Below are 26,777 nucleotides of genomic sequence, written 5' to 3'. Positions count from 1 at the left end.
TAAGAAATATTGTTCTTGCGCAAGCATACTTTGACGTGAATACACACTCACCACAGCGTAGCGATTGCATGTGATGGTAGGTTCGGGGCTACCGACATTTCACCACAGAAACGATATTTACATCATTAGATTTACCAAGATTCCATCCGCATTAACGCTCACTCGTACCTTGTGTCGAACTTTTTACCCAAACCATCACAGAAATTTCACATTTACGTCCAAATATTACATATAAATCCTCAAAAACAGGCAAAACCTACCATTCAGTGACGCACGGTTTGCCGGAGATCGCGACGCCATTTTTCCTGACGCAAAATGGGCAAATATTCGAAACTGGGCCATGGTATACGCGATTTGCTGGGAACGTTCCGCTGGAGCGCGCAATAGAACGCGTGTGCCCGACCGTTCCGCTGGACCGTTCTCGCAAAGGGATTTAGCCGTTCCAACGGAACGGTCCCGTGTTCCCAATGGAACGCCGGAGCGTTCCAGTTCGGGAACACGCCGTTCCAATGAGAACGTTCCGAGCGTTCCAACTTATGAGACGCTCCCTAAATAACAAAGAAGATACAGGGACACAAGAACGATTATACACAAATACATTAAGCTAACAAAAAATAAAGGTCTCACATTTTGTGCATCATTTCTTAAAACAAAATTCAGGTTCGCCCCCACTTCATCGACTTGACTGAGTTTACAGCCAATGGATTTGTCCTAATTGGCGCGACGTTCCTGGCTTCGTCATTCCAGTTCATCATGGTCCACAAGTCGCTCTTCTATTCCATACTTTACGGCATGTGCGTTCGCTCTAGCATACAGGTAGGATGGAGGTATACTTCTTTTGATTCTAACTTACTGTTTCTTTCTTTTAAAATCAAGTCTTGTCGGACGTTGTACTTTTATATAAATTATTGTACTGCCTTTCTATTTCATATTGATAATGCCCAATATTTAATCTATACTTAAAGATTAACAAGTGGATCTGTGTCTTTACAAACTAAGATAATCTTTCAAAAAACACCCATTATATTCCTTATATACAACTTATTCATTCCCAATTAAAATTTGAGGAAATGTTTGACTGGAAACTACCTCATACTGAACTCCCTACTTGCAACTGAAAATATGAAAATGAATAACTTATATATGTTAATATCTGTATATATGTTTACCATTATGTGTTTTTACGAGTGTGGTGTTTGTGCCTCATAGACAATGGTGTACGAGAAATCACTGAGTCTGTCAACGTACGCTACGACTGGGGGAGACATGACAGCGGGTCAGATCACCAATCATATGTCGACGGATCCCATGAACTTGCTGTACATGTTCCAGTATTTCCATTTCTCCTGGACTGTTCCTTTCTTGGTAAGAAAAAAACCCTAATATTTGGAGGAACATTTCAACAGGGTGACCGTTATGTCATGGCCAAATTCTGCTCAATTCACTTCCAAAATCTGTCAGATTAAATCTGACAGATTTTTGATCAAAAATCTGCCAAATTCCCCCAAATAACTCTAAATACACTATAACCACTTAAAATCACATGCAGGTGTTGCAGTTTTGCCTTAGTTAAGGTTCAAATTACATCCTAAACAATCTATAGTCACATAAAAATGTTATGAAATTGCGTAAATTTCATAACATTTTCGTCACGACGAAGTCCGGTTCCCAGTGAACCTCAGCACCTAGACTAGCCAACCTGTCCCATTATGCAAGGGTTTGTTTGAAAAGCTTTTTCACACAAATATACCATTTCTTTTTCAAGTTTGCTATGTTTTTTTGTCAAATAACCACTTTTGCATAATTCTGTCAGAAATCTGCCAAAAAAATCCATTCTGTCAAATTTTCTGTTAAACTCATTTTTTAACCAAAAATCTGTCAAAGTTAGCCGAAATCGGCTAAAACTGTCACCCTGTATTTCAATTAAAAGGCTTTTAATGAAAGTATGGATATCGTCCACCGCTGTGACCAGGGTTCGATTCCTGCCCCGGACACATGTTGATTCGGTATATTTAGACCCTGCCTGCTTCCCAAGAATATGATTCTGGGGTACTCCTCCCACCTAAAAAAAAAAAAATGTAATTTCTTCTCATTGTCTTCTCTCGACAGGCTTTTTCAGGCTTGCGATCTACAGTGCTTAGGGCGCCTTTGAGGATTCCTTGGTTTCATTGTCAGAAATCATTGACAATGATAATAATAATAATGACAGTTGGGATCATGCCAATGTTATCCATTTTTACGGAACAAATCAACTTGAATCAAATCGTTTCAGTCATTTCAGTAAGACTTCCTCTTCAGGAAAGCTTATGTGACTGTGAAGGTGCGACCGACCGACGAATACCACCTTACCGACGGACCGACATTGTGACCTACGGATCGAAATACGGATGGTAATGAATGGATGGAATTTCTTAGGGTATCACCAACAAAATCTTTTCGTCTTTGTAGGTTTTGTAAGTAATTGTTGTGTGGTTTACTAACGCTAGTTGTTTTTTCGTTGCACTGATACCAGGTTGCCCTCGTGCTGTATTTCCTGTACGAGGCTCTAGGCGTGGCCGCGTTGCTAGGAGCTGTGGTCTACGTCATCGTGATTCCATTGCAGTTAGGCATTGCCAACTATATGGCTATACATCAGAAGAAAGCATTGGTAACTATAGCAATGTTCTTTTAACAGGTCTCACTGTAGGGTCATTCTATAAATTTGGAGTCCAATTTTTATTTTTTGGTGTCCCAGTTATACATCTGACATCAGATTTTGTAAATTCAAAACACATTCTGTAATGTCTTCTACCTCTAAGAGTGATTATGTAATGCAAAGTACCTGCTCAACAAATAAAAGATAGTTTGAAATCAATTTCAATGCTATTTCCATGTAAAATGACACACTACAGGTCGCCGGGTGTAACAGGGACACCAAAATGTCACAGTTTGGGACCCAAACTTATAACATAACCCTGTAACAAGTTTTCTCTGGCTACTTGGCATTCACAGGTTTATGGCTTTTGACTATATATATATAGTGTGTTTTGAACACATTTAAGACATTGAATAAAATGGAGAACAGTTGGTAAAATATCGGAATGGCAATCTAGATGTCGCAGGTTCAAAGCCCGCTCCAGTCATATTTGAACTTCAAAATAAGTGTCTAAGGAAACATTTTCTTGAGGCACAGGAATTAATGCGATGTAAAGCAGTGGCGTCACCAGACTTTTCAGTCTGGGGGGGCACAGGGGGGGCACCAGCATTTGATGGGGGGGGGGGCACTTAGGTGGATACGGATCGCCGTCCTGGGGGAGGGGTCTAAGGGGAGGGGGTGCCCCCCTCCCCTTTGGAAAATTTTCGCATACGGAGGATGGGCTAGATGCAAAATGGTGCCACATTTGATGCTAAATTCGATCTGAAGATATCTCCAGAAATTGCTATTTTCGAGGTAATGATTTTAACAACGCGCAGAATTTTTTTTTACCAACCCAAATCTCAGATGGGGGGGGCACTCGGGGGGCACTAGGTTTTCCAGGGGGGGCACGTGCCCCCCCTGGCCCCCCCCTTGGCGACGCCACTGATGTAAAGTCGTATTTTTCTAATATTAAATTCCTATATTAGAACTGCATTTTGTTCTACAACAGATTGCTTTACTTCAATAAAAAACAATAACAAATCCATCATATCCCTTATAGTACAGCTAGAACGATACACGTTGTTGCCAATTTCAGTTCTTTGCAGACGAACGACTGAAGCATTCAAACGAGATACTCCAGGGCATCAAACTCCTGAAATCCTACGGATGGGAGCATCTCTATCTGAAGGTGGTGGAGAACATACGCAATAATGAGCTTCTGTCGCTACTCAAGATGAACGTTTGTTATGGACTTATTGGTATGTCGTGTACTCGCGGCTGTATGTGTACCCGCTGCGTTCCTTGTCGTTTTACAGAATTTTGTTTTTTAAGATAACGTTTTTGTCGGATGGAAAGTAGCAAAAATAGTCGCATCTGACAATGTGATGATTTATTTTCTTCCTCAATTCTGTTCCAAATCTTCCTATTTTTGTTCTTTCATAATTTCAGGGTTTATAGTTTCTGCGTCTCCCCTAATTGTAACGGTTTTGGTAAGTCTGTTAACAAAGTAAAAATATTATTGATTCAATTTCTGAAGTGTAAATTCTTTTGCATTTCTATTTTTTTGTAGCTGATCTCACCTTGATGTGTGAGCTATTATTAATTAGACTAACGTAAAGGTTTACAATGTACTCACTCTAATTGGTTTTTAGATGTAATTAACCCTCGGTTGCGCCATTTGTACATGTGTCAGAACGTTACTGAACTCAGTACGTTGGGTATTTATCCCAACCACTAAGACAACAATAGTCTTGAGGCTGTTTGGGGGTGTAGTGGATCTCAAAGGATTGGAAATAAAATGCCATTTAATGTTCATTGCCAATTCTAGTGATAGAATGATTGATGATATCTGCCCTGCCAGGGAGTTGTTGACATAAACAGATGGTTCTAGTTACTGGGGCTGGTGCTTTCGCTAGGTAATTTCTGGGTCAATGGTTCAACCTATTATAAAGGGCTTGCGCGTGTTTTTACCTTTATTTGAACATGGGGTTTGAATGAGAAACTTGTGAAATATGATTTTTTGACACTGAAATTTCGGGTAATAAAAACATTTTATGCAATACCCGAACTGACTATGAAGTGAAGGTTGAAACGACTTTTCCTCGTCACCGTTTCATCAAAAGGTGTTCAAGTAAAGTCTGTCGTAAAGATGGAATTTTCATTCTTTAGTCTTTCACTTGCCTCACGATGCCCCACACTCGAAATTCCCTTCGCAGACGTTCGGCACGTACACCGCCTTCAGCGGTGAGCCGCTGACCGCGGATAAAGCCTTCTCTTCCCTGGCGCTCTTCAACATACTCTCCGGCCCCCTTTTCATGCTGCCGCTAATAACGACTGCCATAGTCAACGGCTATATCAGCACAATGCGGCTCCAGAAATTCTTCCTTGCTCAGGAGGTGGAGAAGAGTTGCATGGGAGAAGATTGGAGGGAGAGAGTGGACGATGGACGGGGCCCTTATGATTACGTAAGTCGTCATTCCTGTCTTGTAAATAATACGTGGGTAAAACCACATGAGTCTCTGGCACCATCAGGTGCAAACCATTGCTGGACAACCTGGAGAGATGAACCGACTGCGCACTTGATATGGCCGATGTAGGGTCCTTATGGACAAATGGGGATACCTACCCAAAAGATCGGGATGACTGCACTGAGAATGCCTCGGTGACAGCGATATATTGGTCCAAACTGTTGTAACCTGCTGGTGTTGTGGAAATCGCATGCCTTGCGATACGTAGTGAACATCTATACGCTCACACCAGGAAACGAGGTTGTACCCCTGCTTGCATTTCATCACTCCATTGTGCTTCTTGCTGGCCAAATAACATCCACGCTTTTTAGTTGTGATGATCATACTTTAATCCTAGATAGAGAGAAGCAATGGATTATAGCTCGGACCTTGTCACTTGTCTTTACACTTTCCCTATTATCTTGGCAAAGAATGCCACTCTACCACCCGGCCATATGATTGTTAACATGTCCTCAACGGTTCGGCGATATATAGGTTTCCTCTTTCCCGATTCTGCAGGCTGATTGGAGAATACACATGTTCTTTACATTATTCCTCGCAGGTGCATATTAATTATCTCGCTAACTTAATTGCAACTTTGCTGCAGGGCAAGCCGGAAATGTGGAGTTATTAGCTTCCGAAAAGCAATGAATGATGAGTTTTTGTTCCGTTTCTCCATTATAAATTTTTTTCATCTAATGACTATGATATAAATTAAACACTTACCTCGGTACGCACAGCAAGCCCGTGTTGCACAATCCATACGCGTAGCCAGCGGGGCGGGGGTAGGGGGGGGGGGTATTTCCTCCAATATTTTTTTTACCAGCGCTTAACCCCCCCCCCCCAATATTTTTGTAAAGAGTGCCCTTGTTTAACAAGTGCCATTTTTTTTCTGAACAAGTGCCCTTTCTTTAAAACAAACCCGTGCCCTTTTTTTTGTCCCAACGGCCGTTCCGGTGCCTTTCTTTTCCCTTTCTTTAAAACAAAGTCGTGTCCTTTTTTGTTCCATCGGCCGTTCTTTTTTAAATTTTGCGCATGTATCGCCCTGAAAAGCATCATATATAGTCCATTAGTGTGCACAATCGTCGAGTTTGAAGAGCGCCCCCATCGACAAATGTTACCAGCCCCCCCCCCCCCCCCCTTATTTGATTTTACGGAGGCCAAGTGTCCGGAGAAAAAAACGTGTCTACATTTCAGCACGGATGTACAAGTGCCCTTTTAAAGAAATTTTCCCCCCCCCATAAAAAAAAATGACCGTGCTACGCAACTGCAATCTGTTTTGGAATTATGCAATCGGCATTAAACTGACCTTTATGCATCGTCTCAGGTATTGATTCCTCCTGAAGTTAAGTATTTAAAACTTTAATTAACTGCCTTAACAGCAACACGAAACCACTGTAGATGCGACTGAAGATGGCGTCATGACAAGTGACGTCGACGAAGCGACGCACATGCTGCCCAAGATCAAGGAGTCGAAGATTAAACGACCCGACGGGTACCAGGCAACCAATCACACCAAGACTACTAAGAGAAGTCGCTTGCCCAAATCAGTAGCAATCAAGGTATGTCATCATATTAACTGTCGTGAAGGTTAATATTTAGTTTCAACACATCTCAAAGTTGCTGGTCTATCCCTGCAGGTATCTTCACGCAGAGTCAGTTTAAAAAGTGGCTGATGGCTATACTCCATACATACTCTCCAATAGGAATCAGTTAATAAAAAAATTGTACCTATGTCTATACTCTTACAGTGACGGACAGGCTTTAACATGTGTTGGCGTGTTGTTGTAGATAGATGTAGCTAGAAGTCTAAATTCTTTTATGTTTTAATCTTGCCCTCACTTGGTGGAATATACGTGCGTAATATATTTCCCCTGCATTCTTGGTTTTCCTTGAGCGTATTTTGTGAGGTTTCAGTAGGTGTAAATTGAGGACACACACGTTCAACGTCATCGGTGACCTCGATTAGAAAAGATTTACGAAACCAATGAGAGCTGTTGCAAAAAAAGCTGGAGTACAAACAAAGGAAAAGGGTGGAGGAACAAAAGAAAATACTCGATTTACACCATAAAAAAACTCGTGCACTAAAGTTTTCGAGTTTGAAAGTACAGTTTCAAAATGCTCTTATTTTAACCAGAATTAATTTCATTGGCTGAAATTAGGACTTAATATCCCTTTTCTGAAAATCTACCATTTGCGACAAATCAGCATACCTCGGCAATTCCTAGTTTTTGAGTAAAATCCATATACATGTATATATTTCGTGAAAACCTTGTGGAGACGTATTCATCCATAGAAATTGCCTTGTGGAGACGTATACAATCTTTTGCTCCCTATTGTGTGCATGTCTCCAGAGGGCACGGTGAATCAGATCGCACGAACAAAGGAATGTCTCCACAAGGATACAAATTTCAGTATGTACGGTGTGTATGTGAGTGTGTGTGTGGGTTGGCATTACATTCACTGTGTGGACTTCGGCGAACAAAAGAAACCAGGTAGAGGCGACGTTTTGTGGACGTGGGCAAGTCCACACAGTGTTTCCCCTTTTCTGGCAAACAGGTTTAGGGGCATTTTGGGGTCAGGTTCATCCGTGGCAAAATGAAGAGAAACACTAAAGGAAATCATAGAAAACCTGGATTGAAAGTGTTTTCACAGTGAGAGTAAAATTATTTTTTCCGAGGTTTTTGTAAACTACACGAAACCAAGGGAATGTCCACACTTGGTATGTAACGTAAACATGTACGTCTTCATTTTTTCAAACTGTGGACGAAAAATACCAGAGAACAATAGAGAACAATATCGTCCATGATTCCCAGCATACGTCCGCGATTGGGGTTGTGTACAAAACCTATGGGAGTCTTCCTAGTACAAACATTAAAAGTGGGACAATAGGACGTCCACGATCGACGGTGAACACGCGTTAGTGTGTCTAGTCTGAGTGTGTAGGTGTGTAGTGATGAATATTACATTTATTGGTCGCTACCATTTCACCCCTTTCACTGTCTTAGATTACTAACGGCAACTTCACTTGGGAAAAGGGCAGCAGCGTACCCATCATCTCAAACATCAATGTTGACATTCCTGCAGGTATCCTTGATAAGTACTAAACTCGAGTCTTGAGACTTGAGTCTTCATGACATAAGATGTTTTGATAAAGTCAGAGTGATGCTCTAAATGAACAATTGCGTTTGAGACATTCCAACTACATTCTTTCATAATACCAATAGGACTATAAAGAAAGAGTGGCAAACTGTTGAAGCTTACCGTCAGTAAGCTTAACCGTCAGGAAACATAGGCTACACTCGAGGTTTTCTCCAGAAAAGTAAGCTCCATCTTAAGGTTTTGCATACCGTCCAAAAGAAAGGGAACTAAATTAATAAAAACATTATTTGCTCGGTAATTTATTTCAGGTAAACTGACGATGGTTATAGGATCAGTGGGTAGCGGCAAGTCATCATTAGTGTCGGCCATTCAAGGCGAGATGACAACCTTATCAGGAAACGTTCAGTTCAACGAGTGAGTCGTTCATATTTCAGTTTTTTTTATAAACGATTATACATGCAGATAGCTAGTACAGCTGGAAGTAGCGAAGGTCAGTTGAATGCCACTAAAATGAAAGAAGTTATAAATTAATTGCCTTTTTCTTTAATGTTGTGTTTTCTGTGGTTTTTACTTTTGTTTTGCCTATGTTTTTTTTTTTTATATCTCTTTCAATGTACATGCGTGTTGATTTTTATTTTAGTGTGGGGTTGAATAGAAATCAATGTTGCACTGAATTGAATAAAAAGAGCAATAACATTTTGAAGTCATCCAGGAACGAATATTACCTGAATGATTGGTATAAATGAATCGGAACTTTGATATATATTATCGGAACTTTGATGATCAAATAACTATTAAAGGCAAAATCGGAATCATTATTAAACAAACAGGAGTGGTACAGGCCTACTTCAAGTGCGGATACTGTTATGCCCATTGTTCATTCTAGAGGCATTCACATCCCAAAGTATTGTACTTCATTCGCAATTTGTTAGGAGAAAAGGTAAGTATTGTAACTGTTTGCTTTAAAACATTGTGGTTCCTTTTCGTTGCAGAAGCACACTGTCTGTTGCATACGGAGCCCAGAAAGCGTGGTTAATCAACGACACTCTAAAGGGAAATATCCTGTTCGGCGAGGAGTTCGACAACAAAAAGTAATTCATAAGCCCTGCTTTTTGTACATACGTGATGAACAACACCAGTTACGAAACTTGACACTTATACATTTACAACATATCCACTGGTGCCTGAAGTAAACTGTGACACACGATAAACTGTGGTCAGAGCGTGGATTTTTTCGGCGCTTACGAGCTATATCTGGTCTCAATTTCAATGGGAAAAAGCTAAATCGAAGTTGAGCACGTATTTCCCAAGCACCGTATTAACCAGAATATCACGCCTACAGAGCTGTGTCATTCGTGCGCGATGTATCAAGGCATCTTAGTTATTGGTTACACTATCAACCTTGTCAATGGAAGAAAAATCCCAAATGCGGGCCAAAAAACCTCAACTTGTTATTGTAAAATCACATTTCGTCACTTCAGCCACTCGTAAAGGGCTGTTACAAAGAATACCATACAAAAGCCTGAAAACTGCTTGACAATTCTTCACAGGTACAAGAAAACCATCGACGTATGCGCCCTCAAGCCAGATATTGAGATCCTCCCCGGAGGAGACCAGACTGAGATTGGAGAGAAGGGAATCAATATGAGCGGAGGACAGAAACAACGAGTCAGCATCGCTAGGACAGTCTACTCAGGCAGGGACATCGTCATACTGGTTGGTTTACCCCTGCTTTTATTTTACGCTCAGGATTTTTGGGGAGGGGGCGGTTGGCCGGGGGGGGATAATTGATTGTGAAATAATTCCAGTAAATGTACCCTTAAGGAATTTTTTTTGGTTATCAGTATACCTTAGAGAGACAAGGTACATTAGGGAGACATTTCAATGTCTCCTTAATGTGACAATTCCTGTTTAGAGGCAAAACTTTAGTGTCGCAAATAGGCTAGATCGATTGCTCGTGGTTCAAAACATGAATGTACCCAAATTCGTGGGTGTAGGACAAGGAAAAGGTTTTTTTTTTGGGTCATGACAGTTGAAACTTTTGTGCACAACCCTATGGGAATGTCTCCCTATATTTTCGGTAAATTTCTTCATCACGTTTTGGTATCTGACAAGATAGAAACGTTTTAAAGAAAGACAATTTTGATATTGTATTGCTCTTTTTAATTGTCATATCGGGAAAAAAAGGATGGAAATGTTATTTTTTTTTTCAAAATCAGCTTTGACACTTACATTTATTATATAAAAGTATAATTCTTATTGCATACAGTTTTTGCCGTGTGACCCATACTTTCTCCACAGATATATAAAAGTTACAACTGCCTTGCGTTTGGGAATAATTAAATTCTACAAAATCACTCATGAAATATACGTTACCAATTTGTTAAAACAAGTTCTCTTTCCATCGTGATTAATTTCCCGGCAGGACGACCCACTTTCGGCCCTGGACGTCCACGTGGGATCGCACGTCTTCCGCAAAGCTATCGTCGGTAACCTACTGAAAAAGAAACGAACCGTCGTCTTGGTAACGCATCAACTGCAGTACTTGCATCATGCCCACAAGGTAAGAAAGAAAACATTAGAAATAGACAATCATCGGTGTTTCAATGTTCGCAAATAAATCACTTATTTTCAGACAAACTGTGCTCACCATTTTGTTAGGAATGTCACAAATAATTATACGTAGGCCTATCTAATTACAAATAAGCTTACTTGGATTAAAAAACGTACTGGTATACTAAACACACAGTGATGTTATCTCGTCTGGCTTGCTGTCATTTAGAAGAAATCAAAAAATGTAGCCTGGGTGATGTCCAACGACTATTTGGAAATACATGTAAAGAGTTCGAGGATAGACGAAATCGTGTTTCGTGACCCCAAAGTTCGTGCATGTTTGTTTTTTATAGCTTTCTCGAAAAGTGTAATATCCACTAAGCTGAAACTTCAGCAGGTTAAGTTTTGAATATTCTTCTTTGGATCTTGAGTGTTGTTATTGGAAATAAACATAATCTATGAAACGCAAATGAACCTACATGTCTTTAAAATGAGCAATTATTAACAGCAGCTCTTCTCGACTGCATCGAGAACAGTTGCCCTTTCCGGTCCCTTAACCCTTGATCGTCTGGGCACCACGGGCAACCTTCTTACCGCTTCTTGTCACCTCTCCCTCCCTATTTATGCTGCCCTCTGTGGGCCACTGAAGCTAAACACACATTAATGCAAGTGGGCCTAAAGTCTGTCAGGAGCTAATATGCACGTCCCACCAGGGCGGCGTTTATCTCCAGTTTCCTTGGCACGAAACGACTCAGAATATTTTCTATCCCCCCCCCCCCCTGGATGGGATGCCAGTCCATCACAGGTTACTCCCCGGCAAATACCCATTGTACTCCTGGGTGGAGAGAGGCAAGTCGCGGTAACTTGCCCAAAGGACAAAAAATACGGTCAACAGCTGGATTCGAACCCCTGACCCTCTGATCATGAGTCACAAACTCTAAAGTAGGCCACTCTGAACCTCAATCACCAGATCATTGTCATGAAAGATGGTAAGATTGCCTACCAAGGAACTCTGCAAGACATCATCGATGAGGCACCGGAGCTGTACAGTGAGTACCAACAGGCCGTCAAGACGGCGACGGAGTCAGAGACGGAGGCAGATGAGATCATCATGACGATGTCTGACGAGGAGAAGAGAGAAGTCTTCAAGAGGAGACTCAAACGAGAACTGTCAAAAGACTCACGTAAGGGAAAAAACGTATCAAAGAGATCCGGACTTACCGTGAAGAGAAATAAACAGAAGAAAAAGATAAACTTGAAGAATTTTAGAGTAGTGGTAATTGGTGTATATCTACAGGGTAGAAATTGCGCACACTATTCAGAACATATTAGGAGCGTCCCGCTCTTATTTCAAAAAGTGAAATTATTCAATTGATAACTTGTCGTCGGCCGATTTTTTTCGTGCGGTATCTCATTGGAAAGCTGATAACTAATGTAATGCTGGAAAATTATCCATTCAATTTGATAATCTATTTTTCAAGATGCCACACCCAAAAAAGCACGTATACACCAACTTGAAGTGGAAAACAGTGATACTGGTATTATAAAATTATTTAAAAAGCACGTGATTGTTGAGAAATATGAGTCTCTATACTCTTTGTTCTTTTGGGGTTGTTCTGCGCAGAAAGCTCGCATACAGCCACCAAGCTAATTGAAGAGGAAGAAGTGGAACGAGGTTCGGTGTCTTACAAGGTGTATGCCTACTATTGCCGAGCTATGACGTGGACCATGTCGATTTCCTTCCTTCTGGGATATGTAGCCAACGCAGGCTTCACTGTGGGAACCAACTTCTGGCTGGCAGAGTGGTCGACAGCAGGAATGACAGATGACATGAATGGCAATGTAAATATTATGATTTGATTGAAGGGGACAACGTACGGATAATTGCATACGGCATTGACGTAGATTATATTAATTTGTTTTTTTTTAACCAGGTATAGCTTACGTGGATCTTTACGCTTGTAAATTAGAGTGATTAAGTACCCTCTGTTATCAATTGCATCCTGGCCTATTCTCAAATACGCAAACAGTGGATTGACTAATGAGGGGCATTGTCGATGGGGTACGCACCCCCCCCCTCCCTGCTTGAGGCCGGTGTCCCCTCCACTAGACACCCCCTTTCCAATTATGAATTTGGGGAAGGCATACAAACAAAAAAGAGGACCCCTTTCAGAAAATGATGGATGTGCAATATGGGTAGGCATGCAGGCCTTAGGGCTACAGTGTTTAAGTACACTTTTGTTTACCCTGGCCGGTTTGGAATGTTATATTGTTTTTGTTTTCTGTCCCTCTATCTCCTCTCCCCTGTCAAACTGTCCACCCTCCCTTCCCTCCCCCCTCGACCCATTCCTTCTCGCATCATTCAGTCTTGTCTGGTCATACTTTTTCAATTTCCAATTTTGTTTACTTTTTGATATATCTTTGCTTTGTCATTGTACTTTTGTTCATTTGTTGGCCGAATAAATAATAATAAATAATAATAATAATATGAGCCATCAATCAGTTTTTAGTAATGATCAGACCAATGATATGTGAGTTCTAACATTTTTGCACGTAAATGGTCTTTTTGAGTTGACATAAATCTCTATTACTTTGCATCTCAGTCCACAGACGATATGTTAGGGTACTACATTGCTGGCTATGCTGGTCTGTCCGTTGGCGGGGTTGTGTCCGTTTTGATCGCTTCTTTGTTCATCGTGTTCGGCGCCTACATCGCCTCGCGTGATCTGCACATGAGCATGCTTCAAAATATTACAAGATGCCCCATGAGGTAAATGATAATTTTCCTGATTAAAGGGACAGAGGATCATTCGCATTTATCCCTAAAGTAACCTATCGAACTTTGCATATCAAAAAGCCTACTTGGATTAACGAAATTATACCGTCTGACTTGTTGTCTTTTAGAAGAAATTGAGAAATGTAGGTGATTTCCAACGATCAGTGAACCGACTGGTTTTTTTTGGAAATAAAGAGTGCTATAGGCAAAATCGTGTTACGTGATCAAAAGGTTGTGCATTTTTTCAATGTTTTTTTAACGGCAAGTGTAATATCCGCTGAGCTGAAAGTTCAACAGGATAGGTTCGGAACATTCTTCTTTGGATTTTGCGTGTTGGTTTTATTGGAACCGAACATAATGCATGATCCTATATGCCCGTAAGATTTCTTGTTAAAGGGAATATACAACATTTGCAAACATCGAAAAATAAAACTACCAAGTTTTAACAAAATACTTTACTAGGATGTTGGTAAATGACAGTATAAAGCGTACTGTAAAATTATGGCACCTGGTGTGAAGTCATTTTGAAAAAAATAGTAATTTTGTATACATTTCCAACGGTGGTCGGCTGACTACCGTTGGAAAAACTTCACTATTTTATAACTACTGATCCAAATTTACCATTTTTTCTCTAAATTTTGTTTGCTATTGGTTACATGTTCATGAACGGGTGCGGGCAGGCTAGACTGGTTCCCTCACCTTACAATTTTCCGGCATCTATAAATATTGATCTATTTCATCTTTAGTGGAGACAGGGAACCAGACTGCTTGAACATTTTTGTTTTTCTTGGTTTTCCAGCATTTTCGAACACAAAACTTCAAACATGTTTGTGTAACAATATTTGATCTATTATACTAACCCCTCAAATCTTCATTTCTGAAAATAACAGCAAAAGCCAATGATGTACATTCCCTTTAAGGGATGGAGTATAGTGAACAATTCCGCAAAAAAGGTTCCACCGCACGTAAGCTCGACGCTTGCTGAAACTTGTTAGGAGTAGTTTATATAAATATATATTTTTCTAAATTAAAAACAAGGACCGACAATCTGTTTTTGATTCTGTGTACACGTGCTGAATGCGATCAGAATATCTTTCCCCTAAATATTAGGGTAAAACGTTGAAATGAATAATTTAACAGCGTATTTTTTTATGCTAATTATTGTCCGGTCCTGTTCGTATTTCAATATCTGTTTAATGTCTAATAAAGGGGAAAAGGCTATACATTTAATTATTTTTTACATGTTGCTTTCCCTTGACTTCGTTGCTGCAGGTTTTTTGACACGACTCCTCTGGGCCGCGTCTTGAATCGACTTGCCGCTGACACCACTCTTTTGGATATGGTAAGAGGGGAGAAAAGTTGACGTATAAGGTCCACATTATATTTTTAAACAGAGAATATCTTTGCATCTCGGTCACTCCATACCCCAAACCACTTCTAAAAATAGGGATCATTGCGTCAATTGAACTGGCAACCGAAATGGCTCAATAGCTCATCAATTGTCTCGGCTCGTGAACACGACCAAACCACGTGTTCCCAAAAATAACCGACAACGATTAAGCAGGAAATACCCGTAATACCTGAACTAGATCAAATTAATTTCGTTTGTTCCAACTTTGTCTTTCCAACCTCATCATATAGAAACTTTACCAGAGTATGGATGCCACGGTTTTCTTTTCTGTTGGTTACGTCAGCGGCCTGGTTGTGAATTCCATCATCCTTCCGATTTTCCTCATCTTCGTTGTGCCTATGATGGTCAGTTATTACTTTCTGGCAAAGTTCTATGTCACAACGTCCAGGTAAGCGGTGTCACTTTTCGGTATCTAAACGTTCGTTACAGGGCATTCGCAATCCATGCTACAATGTACGCAGGGATTTGTTTCTCCGGGGTGGGGGTGGGGGGGGGGGGGGGGTGGGGGAGGGGGCTGGTACCATCTTCCTATGGGGCCGCTGTTCAAACCGGACGATCTACACTATCGGACAATATAGGTGGTGCTTTCATGGAGGCACAATTGCCGACAGCTACGCGAAATTACAGAAAGGGCACTCGTAAAAGGCCACTGATAAAAAAACCCAAGGCACTTGCTGATTTCTAAGTAAAAAAAGGGCAGTCTTCACAAAATATTGGAGGGGGCCGGGGATACCACCCTTAACCCCCCCCCCCCCCCACACACACACACACACACCCTGGGCAACGCCACTGTATAGTCTATTGCCATGTTCGTTAGGGTTTCTTGGTTGTTTCGGCTCGTTTGATTATGCTATTTGTTGAAATTCCCAGGCAAAATGCAAAATGTATTGTTTCAAGTCGTACGTCAAAACGAGCACAGCATGCCCCGCGGTACCTGTTACATTTCAATTTTTAATTTAAAAAAATCAAGGAGGTTAATGATGTTTGGATTTTTCCCCGCCCCAATTAAACATGAAATTATTATTGCTGGAACGCCCAAGGAATCAATGTGATGGACTTACCATTTTAAGGGTTTCCTCGGCAGATCTCTTCAGAGGCTCGACAGTGTCACCAAGTCGCCTGTATTCGCACACTTCTCGGAGACTCTCGGTGGATTGTCTACCATTCGAGCGTACAGGTATAAAACGTGATGGTCATCTGAAATCGATTATCGGTAATCGATCGATTGTAAAACAGTTGTGATGGACAAAGAGGACGTGACTTTCATTTTCTGCAACTTCATATCTTTTTTTCTGATTTCCAAAAGTTTTAGTATTTGAAGGTAAACTCATGATCTAAAAAGAGAAAGGAAAAATGTAGTATTCAGACGCCACTTATTTAGTTGTGATCATAGTCTATGGAGAGTCGAGTGCATTTTAAAGTATTTTCTGCCAACATTGGAAATGTATCTCAGTCCCAGATTCCCTTTTTTTCAACATCGTTGACCTTCATTGAGATAATATATGATGAAATTAGTGGCGTCAAGATAGAAATAAATATCGAAATTGAAACCATAAAGATATAGAAATTGAATTCTAAACAGTTTATAAAACCCCTCTTAAAATGAGTAAATTCGGGAAAAAAAACAAAAGAAGTAGTGTTTATATTCATATGGACATAATTTAACCCAGAACTGAATTTTCACAAAATTTGTTTGTCCAGAATTGCTGATATATAGGTTTTCCGGCGAAATTTCTTGAAGTGTTCATTCACTTCTGTAAATCGGTCATTCGTTTTCGTCTGAATTTGAATGCACGCCCGTTATCCCATTTCAATTCAATGATAATTCAATGGTTTTCGTTGTCCGTGCATTCGGTTTTGAGAAACAGACGGCCAATTACGTTACCTGCGCATTCATTTACGCAAGCATACCTTTTTTAAATTGATTTCAGGTACAGCTAATTTGATTTACGGTTAATGAAAAGGAAACCCTTAATTGTATCTGGTGCCGATGGCATTAATCTAATAGTGTAATAGAATGGTGAATATTTGAAATCGCCCACGAATCTGAATGGACATAAACGAAATGTGCTGTTCAATCACTGAATTGATTGAACTGAAATGGAATCGAATGCTCTGGTAGTGAAAATGAAACGCATGTTCAGAGCGATTCTCAAATTCAGACGAAACTGAATGACTTATTTTCAGATGTGAATGAAAATTTTAGGAAATTGGCCGGGAAAAGCTATATTAAACGGACGTGGACCTACAATCCTGGCCAAATCTCGCTGGGCCCGCAACCCCCCAGCCCCCGGTCAATGTTGTCTCTCATAGCGTGGTGTGTGCTCCATCCGCTGAAGAGAACAACATTGAGCGGGGGAGTTGGTGACCGTTGGAGGCTAAGGTATTTCCAAGTGTCCCAACCATTTTGGCCGGGATTGTAGTTACCTGGACACGACTTTAATGCAAGGACTATAATCAGTCAGCCTTTATCCCCAACGGACGACTGAATTTTGAACATTAAACATTTATTTCCTAACTTGCCAATTTTTTCATTTTTTTTTATTGATACACAAGCGTGTTATTTATAAGTGTATACAGTCGGTATTGTTTAGTTTTAAAAAAACTAAGATTTTTATACCAAATCTTGCCGAATGAAAGAAAAGTCCCACTGTTGGGTTATTGTCCTATTCATAACACGTTGATTATTATCTGTAGGCTCCTATTTGATGTGAAAATAATGAAGTGGGTTCCAACCTGGTCCAACCAACCTGGCCTAAATTTTGCGCTTTTCGGATAGAAGTGCAAAATCCCCACGTCAAAATCCCCTATTGGCGTATCCCCAAGGATAGGTCATTGTAATTTGTTATGGTTACAATCTTTACATGCAAACTTACCGTCCGGGCCTGCTGACTGTGCTGTATTTTACGTATATTTTTAATTTATCCACGTATACTTTATGCTTTGTATTTAACAGAGACCAGAGCCGTTTTTACGGCAGTCTCCTTCAGAAAGTAAACGTTAACAACACGGCTTTTCTGTACCTCCAAACAACGCACAGATGGGCTGGTATGCGAATGGTAAGTTCACATTTATAATCTTCAAATTTGATGGACTTCACTTGCCACAAACGGTACGGAGATACTGCATTATTGTTCACAGCACGTTGTATGCATATCGGGGATAGACACAGGTGCAGTTGTTTATGAGGGTATTTATATGCAAATTTAACGCGCAGGAAAGCCCCTTGATTGGGCGAAAGTAAGCAGACGGGAAATTGCGTCAACCAATCGAGTGCTAGAAAACGAATATGTTGATACGGGTTTCACATTTGCCAATTCAGGGTTTGTTTTTTTTCCCATGATGTGCGTGACATGGATGCATGATGGTTCTGGGTGGATCACTTGATGTGAGCTCCAAATGTAAAAAAAAAATGGTGTTGTTTTTTGAAAGTTCAAACTTTAATATTGTATGCGCTACTTAAATAAATAAAACTGAGTTGCATAAATGAATAATAATCTCTGAAGGGAAAACATTGACGCTCTACTCTTTGGGGAAATTCGATTTGAGAAAGGGTCTGATTTTTTTTTGTACCAGGAACTGATTGGGGTGATTGGCATCCTGGTAGCTGGAGTAGGGACCATTATCAGTTCAATCAATGGCACCATTGATCCCAGTCAAGTTGGGTTGGCAGTGTCCTACACACTGGTGGTGAGTTTCGAAACATTAAAGATGAATTTCCGTGCTATATTGAGTTTCACCCCGAAAAATAAATTTTGTTTTTCAATTGCTTTTCTATTTTCCCACAGCAATAAAGACGTTTGTCACTTTTAAAAGGGACATTTAATGAAGAAAATCCACCGATGTATTGTTGTTGTTTTTTGGTTAAAAAATTCAAATATAATTATTAATACAAAATTAAAATTATTTGCGGCTCTTGTAGGGTGGATGGATTTGTGTGCAAAATAAAAGCACTTTTTTTGAGGTTGCAGATGCCAAAAATCGGTGGAAAAATAGGGGTTTTTTGGTTAAAATAAACATACAAGTTGAAAATTCTGTATAAAATACATAAATATTCATTTTTGGCGGGAAGCGTAGGGATGGATCTTTAAGGAAACCTGATTTCTTTCTCTTAGAGATTTGTGCATTTTTTGTATGAATGTGTTTGTTGAGTTGTTTGTTTGTTGGGCTGTGGGGGTAAACAAACAAATTGTAACAAATGTTACATTTTTTGTTTGAACTACATCCTTAAATAGCTCTCTGGATGTTGAGGACTATTTCCAACAAGCTTTTTTTCAGGCAACATCATTGGTACTTGGCCAATACCAACCCAGTTTTAAAGTAGCTTTCTTTAATTGATCTCGAAGAAAATGTGATAAATTAAAATCCTAAGCTTCAAAGCCTGGCTATATATGTCACTGATAATCTGTCCCTCCCCCAAACACCAAGTAAAGAATGCAGTAAAGAACTATATTCCTATCAACTAGACAATGTTTGGAATTCAATTTCACAGGTTGCTAATTTCATGAATTTTGCCGTCCGCTTCGGTGCTGAGACTGAGATGCAGATGAATGCAATCGAGCGCATCAAAGAGTACTCCAGCATTTCCAATGAAAACTACAAAGGTACACTTTGGGCCTCGTTTATTGCAGTTATTCCTCTCGTTTTAGGTTGAAGAATTTTATGTAGCTCGAGATACCCAAAAGGCACTTTCCCTTTAGGGCATATACTTGTGCATAATGAAAAGTGATCCTGCTCTCTCGATGACTGTGACAGAAGTGAGCACAGCCGGCCCAACACGGGCCACCACTTCACACCAAGCAACATAAGACAAAACAAACTTTTTCATTGGTTCAAAGTTGGCCTCTACATTTGCATATTCAAATCTCTCACTGGCATACCTTCTGATTACCAAATACGGTCATGGAGTGCAGCTGTGCAAGGCTGGAGAAAATGAGTGAGGTGATCCAGCTAATTAGCTCAAATACTTGGCAGCATGCCAGATTGCTGGCCTGTATTCATGTATATAAAACTAGGGCTACGTGCAAAATGAATTCATGTACATGTACATGTACATACAAACATGTACCTGCTGAGTATAAAGCATTTTATCATACACTGTTGATAAAATGAAATATACCAAAGAAAAATTTTCCCCCAGTTCTTTTCAGAGCGTCACAAACTCACAAAAGAAGTTTGTCACATGCTGCTACTGCATATACTGTAAATCGTTATCTTTTTGCTATCCTCACCATGAAACCTTCACATCTTATCTGACATGCACCGCATGGCTTTAACCCTTTCATCAAGAGAAAATTTCACTTAATGCTAGAGCAAAAATGTCCTTTTCCCCAATTTCCTCACAACACATTGTTGTTCTTAACCAAAGTTGTATTTTACGAAGGGATGTTCAATATCGTTTTGAGGACCAAGAGAAGAATTCTTGAAAATTAATAGACACTGGTTCCAAATGTCTGTTTGTGATAAACACTAAATTATACGGGGTTCTTTTGGGAAGGAGCAGTTGAATGATAGCTGGGGAGTCTTAGCTCTGTCCACTAGCTATTTGGAAGGAGGCCTTTATGGAGGGGGCACTCCTTGAGTTTTGACCCAAAAAAGTTCATTGCCCTATCTCTAAGCTGGTATGGGGTGTCCTGCAACATTTTGCCCCCCCCCCCCAAGTTACACCACTTCATTCACTGATTGTTTGCCTTTTTGAATTTTAATCCTCACAGGTACAGAGCCCCCAGAGAGTTGGCCCCAGCGAGGAGAAATCAAAATGAAAGGAATCTTTGTCCGCTACGCTAAGGAACTTGACCCTGTCATCAAGAATGTCACAGCCACTTTCAAATCTGGAGAAAAGGTACTCTTTAATAAGTCTCACGTTTTTGTCTTTAAAAACAACGTTTTCTATATCACACTTGTGTTATCAATTTGTTGGTGTATTGTAAATTTTTTGATTGCCGGATCGAGAAAATGTACAAGTAGTACTGAAATCCACATCAGACAACCCTATGAAAAAAAGATAATTTCATGGGGATATTCTGAGTGCATAATTTCTAGGGGAGACTCTTCCTTCCATTTCAAATTCAAAAATCTAATTTTTACCTTTTTTCTGCTTTGAATTCCAGGTCGGTATTTGTGGCCGGACAGGAAGTGGGAAGTCATCGCTTACCTTGGCACTCTTCAGAATCATTGACACTTACAAAGGTATCATTCAAACACACCAGTTTAATTATGCAGCGAGGGTAGAAAATCACCATAAACCATCCCGAGCAATATTGTTGGTACTCCAGTCCAGGACTCGGACTCGAGTCGGACTCGAGTTACATTTTTCGTGACTCTGACTCGACTCGAGTCACATTGGAAAATGACTCGGACTCCGACTCGGACTCGACCATGATGACTTTGACTCGAGCTTGGTGACTCGTGACTCGAGTCATGTATTTTCATCAAAAGAAAAAACCTAACGTATAGGGATGGGAAAGGATCATTGAGGAATAATGTTTGGATGATAAAACATGGAGGGAAGGGATGGAGGAGGATTTTTTTAGGGATGGGAATTAAAAGGAAAACACATTTTGGGTCTGAACAACATGTACACACACAAGGTAAACTATATACACTGGGACTTACTTAAAAGACAGAATGGATGATTGAAAAATAATTTTAAAAAAATTGATTAGTTTGGTCAACAACTAAGAACAAGTGACTCGCGACTCGGACTCGAGGCTTGTGACTCGAGACTCGGACTCGAGGCTTGTGACTCGAGACTCGGACTCGAGGCTTGTGACTCGAGACTCGGACTCGGACTCGAGGCTTATGACTCGGGACTCGGACTCGACGTTTGTGACTCGACTACAACACTGGGGTATCATACTAATTAAGGAGTAGAGCACTGGGTATTCCTTCTCAAAGTAAATGACATACAGAGAGGTATCCATTGCTCTTGATGAAGCACATTCCAAACAGCTGCCACTGAAAATCCTTCGTCCAGAACACTGGGAACAACGAAATATTTTGGTGTCTCCTATTTCTCTCATATTTGTTATAAAATGAAAAGATTCATATTCAGTCAATACAAGTACCTCAACATTTGGGGGATTTGGTTAGCATAGTGGTACTTTCCTCACCTCCCACCGCCGTGACTGGGGTTTGAATCCCGTCTGGGCCAACATGTGGATTAGGTTTTCAGTCCCTGCCTGATTCTGTGTTTTTTCCCCCCTAGAATATCACTCTGGGGTTTTCCTCCCACCACTAAAACTGCAATCCCTTCCACATCTTCTATCACTCATCCATCCTGTTCTGGCGCTTGCGCTGTTGGATGTTGTCAAAATAAATAAAAATTCAAAACTGAAATGTCAAGGCAAATTAGCTGCTACGCCTTGGCATTTCGTACCAGTGCTGTAGATTATTGTTAATTACTTGTGACAAAACTTGTGATAAATTTGTGACGGGCTCAACTACCTCAACCCTTTGTGATATGGACCATTTTGTTTTGATTTTTTTTTATCTCGGATTTTATGTCTCAGGTTCCATCCTTATTGACGACATTGATATCAACACTGTCCCCTTAACTATCTTGAGGCAGCGCCTGGCCATTATCCCCCAGGATCCTGTCCTGTTTAATGGCACAATCAGGTAATCTACAGCTGACTTTAGGGTTGTCTTCTTGAATTTCTGTAAAAATGCTTTATGCTTCATGCTTAAACCACACGGAGAGATAAGAAACAATCTGAGTCATCAGTCAGTACTAACCTTGTAAACTTACATAGGCCTAGCTACATCAATTTCTAAAAGTATGAGCGAAGTTCAGATACCATACTTGCATCTTGATATTTGATTTGACAAAACCATAATTGTAGTATCAGACAAAATAATGTATTTCCAAGGATTAATTATACCGTATTTCCAGTTACAAAGCCAAATTTAAAACTCTCTGTCAAAAAGCTATAGCCTAGTATGTTTCCTTCTCTTTACAAGATATTGACCACACTGTCTAGAGTGCCCTAATAACAAGCCATCCAATGTCAATGTCTAGTCCAAATTTCCTTTCTTCTATGTACGATTTTTAGTAACACAGCTTTGCCTTTAGCCGACATATTTTGTAAACACTGTATGCAGCATGGACCCCTGCAAGCTCATGTTAGGTGGTACGACGTCTGCACTTTAAAGCAGGAGGCCGTGGCTTCGAGTCCCTCTCAAGTTAGCTTCTGAATTCTTTCTTGCAAGTCCTCAGAAAATGACTAAAAGTACGTCGTCAAAGGGCAGTTAAGGCCAAAACAAAACAAAAAGGCTCCGGTAGGCCTATGCGCGCGCGTCGCCGTAGCCATGCGCGTCGGCAAAAAAAAAAAAAAAAAAAAAATGTAAAATGATGTCTCACTAACTGCAAAACTCACTGGTTTAACTGGAATCCTGCTGCTGCACAAGAATAAGCTTTAAGTGGCCTCTCTGGGCTCCCATATATTTTGCACTAAATTTAGTCGGGCACCATTTGCAGTCATCAGCCGACATTTGAAGAAGAAAAAAAGTCAACAACAAAAAAAAGCCGCGTCGCCGCACCACTTTTGGGGCAAGCTCCATACCAAAAACCGAAGACTTCTTCTTTTTGGCCTAAGGGCAAAACCATTTACATAAAAATTTACATCTGATGACACAAATTCCATCTTATTAAAAAATATAACAGGTAATTGTGTTGTTTTTTTGTAACAGATACAATCTGGATCCAGAGAACTATCGAACTGACGATGAACTGTGGGACAGTCTTGAGATCTCTCAGCTCAAGGAGACGGTCAGTCAGATGCCAAAAGGTCTAGGTTAGTAAATCATGTTAACCCATCAAAAATAGCATTTTTGGAGGTCAAAATTTTCATTTGACTTTCTCTTCCAGCTTAAATGGATGCTGAGTAGGGGAAAAGTGTTTGAAACAGTGGTGTAACTGTGATTTTATTGCAGAGGTGTACTTTTGATAGGAAGGTCATTTTTTGCCTTCCGCAACTTCTGCGCCAGGGGGAAAAAGGAGGGAGGGAGCACAAAGCCTCCTTAACTCTCAAATGACAATAATAATGGGGGAGGCACGTACAGTACCAGCTAGGGGGCCACACCACAAGACAAAAACACAATTGTAGTTAATTTTTACTCGTATGGCTTTTGCCGATGGGGGGGGGGGGCACACTTAGCGACGAGCCTGGGTACCGCCATTAGCTAGGGAGTAGCCTGCGATGGACTGGCATCCCATCCAGGGGGATTAAAAATATTCTTATTCGTTTAATGCCAAGAAAATCGGAGATAAATAAAAATGCCAGCATAATTGTTTTCAAGACAGCTCTATCTTTTGACAATGGTAATAACATCTGGCCATTAATGAAACCAAATGCACACCATAATATTCCTTTTTTAGATTCTGAGGTATCAGAGGGTGGCGAGAATTTCAGCGTTGGCCAGAGGCAGCTCTTCTGTCTGGCTCGTGCCTTCCTGAGACGGTCTAAGATTCTCATCATGGATGAGGCTACGGCCTCCATCGATATGGACACGGTGAGTCAACATCAGCATCACTTGAATACTGGGGGGGGGGGGGGGGGGCTTCTGGTCCACACACCATGGCCTATGGTCTGGAGAATTGAGTTTGTGACCGGCAGGTAGTTCTGCCAATTGTGGGTTCAAGTCTAGTCCGAAAATTTGGGACTCTCAATACTGTGTATGAGAGTCCCAAAACTTAAGGTATCCATATTGTGCAAAAGTTTGTGCTGCATAATAAAACCAGTGTGAATCAAATGTGCAAGCTTCTTACTCACTACAGTTTCTTCAATAATCCCCAAAACTTCTGCCCTGCAAAGTTGCTGTTGTGAGCTTTGCATCACCAAAAATTCAGCGTTTAATTCTAATTTTGCAGGGAGTTATCGAAATCCAAACGCGAAACATCAGGTTGATGTGTACTGCAATGCATTGTGCAAAAATACTCCTCAGCTAAAACATTTTCATTGTGTATATAAAACAGCGCCCTCTTGTTGATCTGAGTGAATGCAGAATGTTTCATTTTTTAACAGAGGGCGCTATGTTCATTTGGCCATTGATTAAAAAACAAGTAAGCTGCAAGGCTCTTCCTACACCTACCCAGAATACCTTGGGAATCACACCACAATTTCTTAAGCATGGAGAATGACGTGGATGGTTTTTGAACTGTCAAAAACTTGCCTTAAAATTGGATTTAAGGTCTCAAATTTTGCAGGTGACATGCTTGCAACTTAAGCATTTTGATGTATGTGTTCTGTGGGCATTAATTAGCTGAATGGTGAGTAAAAAAATGTCAGTAGTAATTTTGCACGTTTTTATGCACTCACGGTCCTAGACCCGTGAACGTGGCTTGCTTGTAAACTACGCCACGTTCTTATGTCATTTCGAACCTGGCGAACGTGTCCCTCTGACTCCCTCCGTTACACACACTGGACGTTATTTTGCCCATGTAATAAGTACTCACATATGAAGCTATCTTGAAATCTGTTTGCACGTCAAAACTTGCATTTGACGAAATTTGAGGAAAATTCTGGCCCCAGTTCATGAAGTCCTGCTGCTACTGCGAGCTGCCATTTTCTCCCAACTGACGCATGCGCATTGCGTTATATTGTGCCGTCTGTTTCGTATGATCAGACGGCTGTTTACTGTCGCAGCTAAAAGAGACATCGTTTTAGACAAGTTTCAAGTCCTTTCTTCTCTCACCGCACCGCACACGGGCGCACTACTCGCCGCGACGCGAAAATTATTTGGCAAGACTGAAATCGAGAGAAAATCTTATTGCTGATTTCCTGAACAAATAACAAGGACCTGCTTTACAAATACAAGGAATTCCTAAGCAAAACCTGCAAAGCAAATTTACATCTTACTTTGCAACATTTACACCCTACTTTGCAACATTAGTTCTTGTGCTTAATTTGGTTTTCAATAAAAAAATATATATATAACACAAGAAATGGGTGGATCTGGCTTCCTGAAAATTTAATTCATCATAAAAGAATATTCTAATTGTTTTTCACTTTAATATCCAAATTGTATTAATAACTGAGTTAAAAAGATGCATTCATTACACTTTTCACCTCTTGTGCCATGACATTTGATAGCGAGTTGCCATTCATGCTCTAGTGTACGCCTGCTCCTTAAATCAGAAAGACCTGCTCCTTGAAAAATAAGTAAAACGGCCAGCATGGAAAAGATCCTTTCTGATCTTGTTGGTGAACTCGGTTATCAATTGAGTTCACCACAAAAACAATCTATAGGTCTTCTTATGGACAACAAGAATGTGATAGCTGTCCTCCCCACAGGATCGGGCAAGAGCACCATATTTGCATCCATACCATATATACATGATAAGGTTAGTTTATTATTCTTTATTTTGCTTTTGTTTGACAAGTTGAGGTTCCACCTGGAGCTTCCACTTGTTTGTTCTTGCCAATTTAATTTCTCCATTTTTGGGGGGTAAATTTTTCAGTTTTCTTATCTGAACCCTATTTCGTTGGATTGCATCCTAATGACTCTTTCCCCCTTTTTGGGTGTTTTTTTTTAAAATTATTATTACCTATATCTCTATTCCCTGGTGCTAATTGGTTGTTTGTAAGTTTGCTTGTTTGTTGTTTTTCTACTCCAAGCTGTTTCCTTTTTTGTGTGTAATCTATGTTTACTTTTCAATAATAGGCCTATTTTCATTGTTTGCAAGTTTACAGTTTGATTACCTTTTTCTTTCTTATGAAATTGTATTACATTTTTCTTATTAAATTTTATTACTTTTGTAGTTACATTTTTGCTTGCTTTTATAGTTAAATTGATTTTTTTTAAATATAA

General features: G+C 40.2%; 1 protein-coding gene across 1 annotated transcript in view; it reads left to right on the top strand.

The window, feature by feature from the left end:
- LOC119737142 (ATP-binding cassette sub-family C member 9-like) overlaps nucleotides 1-26,777 on the top strand; it is a 45,805-nt gene that overhangs the window by 5,468 nt on the left and 13,560 nt on the right. The window contains exons 4-29 of the mRNA XM_038211260.1: nucleotides 661-816; nucleotides 1,210-1,365; nucleotides 2,513-2,647; nucleotides 3,714-3,876; nucleotides 4,067-4,107; nucleotides 4,834-5,082; nucleotides 6,507-6,686; nucleotides 8,133-8,211; nucleotides 8,535-8,640; nucleotides 9,219-9,317; nucleotides 9,777-9,942; nucleotides 10,652-10,789; nucleotides 11,750-11,963; nucleotides 12,404-12,621; nucleotides 13,383-13,549; nucleotides 14,828-14,897; nucleotides 15,197-15,354; nucleotides 16,051-16,143; nucleotides 17,923-18,025; nucleotides 18,543-18,656; nucleotides 19,459-19,570; nucleotides 20,681-20,808; nucleotides 21,077-21,155; nucleotides 22,478-22,586; nucleotides 23,658-23,761; nucleotides 24,346-24,479. Coding sequence (XP_038067188.1) covers nucleotides 661-816; nucleotides 1,210-1,365; nucleotides 2,513-2,647; nucleotides 3,714-3,876; nucleotides 4,067-4,107; nucleotides 4,834-5,082; nucleotides 6,507-6,686; nucleotides 8,133-8,211; nucleotides 8,535-8,640; nucleotides 9,219-9,317; nucleotides 9,777-9,942; nucleotides 10,652-10,789; nucleotides 11,750-11,963; nucleotides 12,404-12,621; nucleotides 13,383-13,549; nucleotides 14,828-14,897; nucleotides 15,197-15,354; nucleotides 16,051-16,143; nucleotides 17,923-18,025; nucleotides 18,543-18,656; nucleotides 19,459-19,570; nucleotides 20,681-20,808; nucleotides 21,077-21,155; nucleotides 22,478-22,586; nucleotides 23,658-23,761; nucleotides 24,346-24,479 — 3,471 coding nt within the window. The remainder of the gene's footprint in view (nucleotides 1-660; nucleotides 817-1,209; nucleotides 1,366-2,512; nucleotides 2,648-3,713; nucleotides 3,877-4,066; nucleotides 4,108-4,833; nucleotides 5,083-6,506; nucleotides 6,687-8,132; nucleotides 8,212-8,534; nucleotides 8,641-9,218; nucleotides 9,318-9,776; nucleotides 9,943-10,651; nucleotides 10,790-11,749; nucleotides 11,964-12,403; nucleotides 12,622-13,382; nucleotides 13,550-14,827; nucleotides 14,898-15,196; nucleotides 15,355-16,050; nucleotides 16,144-17,922; nucleotides 18,026-18,542; nucleotides 18,657-19,458; nucleotides 19,571-20,680; nucleotides 20,809-21,076; nucleotides 21,156-22,477; nucleotides 22,587-23,657; nucleotides 23,762-24,345; nucleotides 24,480-26,777) is intronic.

Source organism: Patiria miniata, unplaced genomic scaffold (genome assembly GCF_015706575.1).
Source record: "Patiria miniata isolate m_02_andy unplaced genomic scaffold, ASM1570657v1 HiC_scaffold_3, whole genome shotgun sequence".
Classification (NCBI taxonomy): Eukaryota; Metazoa; Echinodermata; class Asteroidea; order Valvatida; family Asterinidae; genus Patiria; species Patiria miniata.
This window is presented reverse-complemented; position numbering and strand designations above follow the sequence as displayed.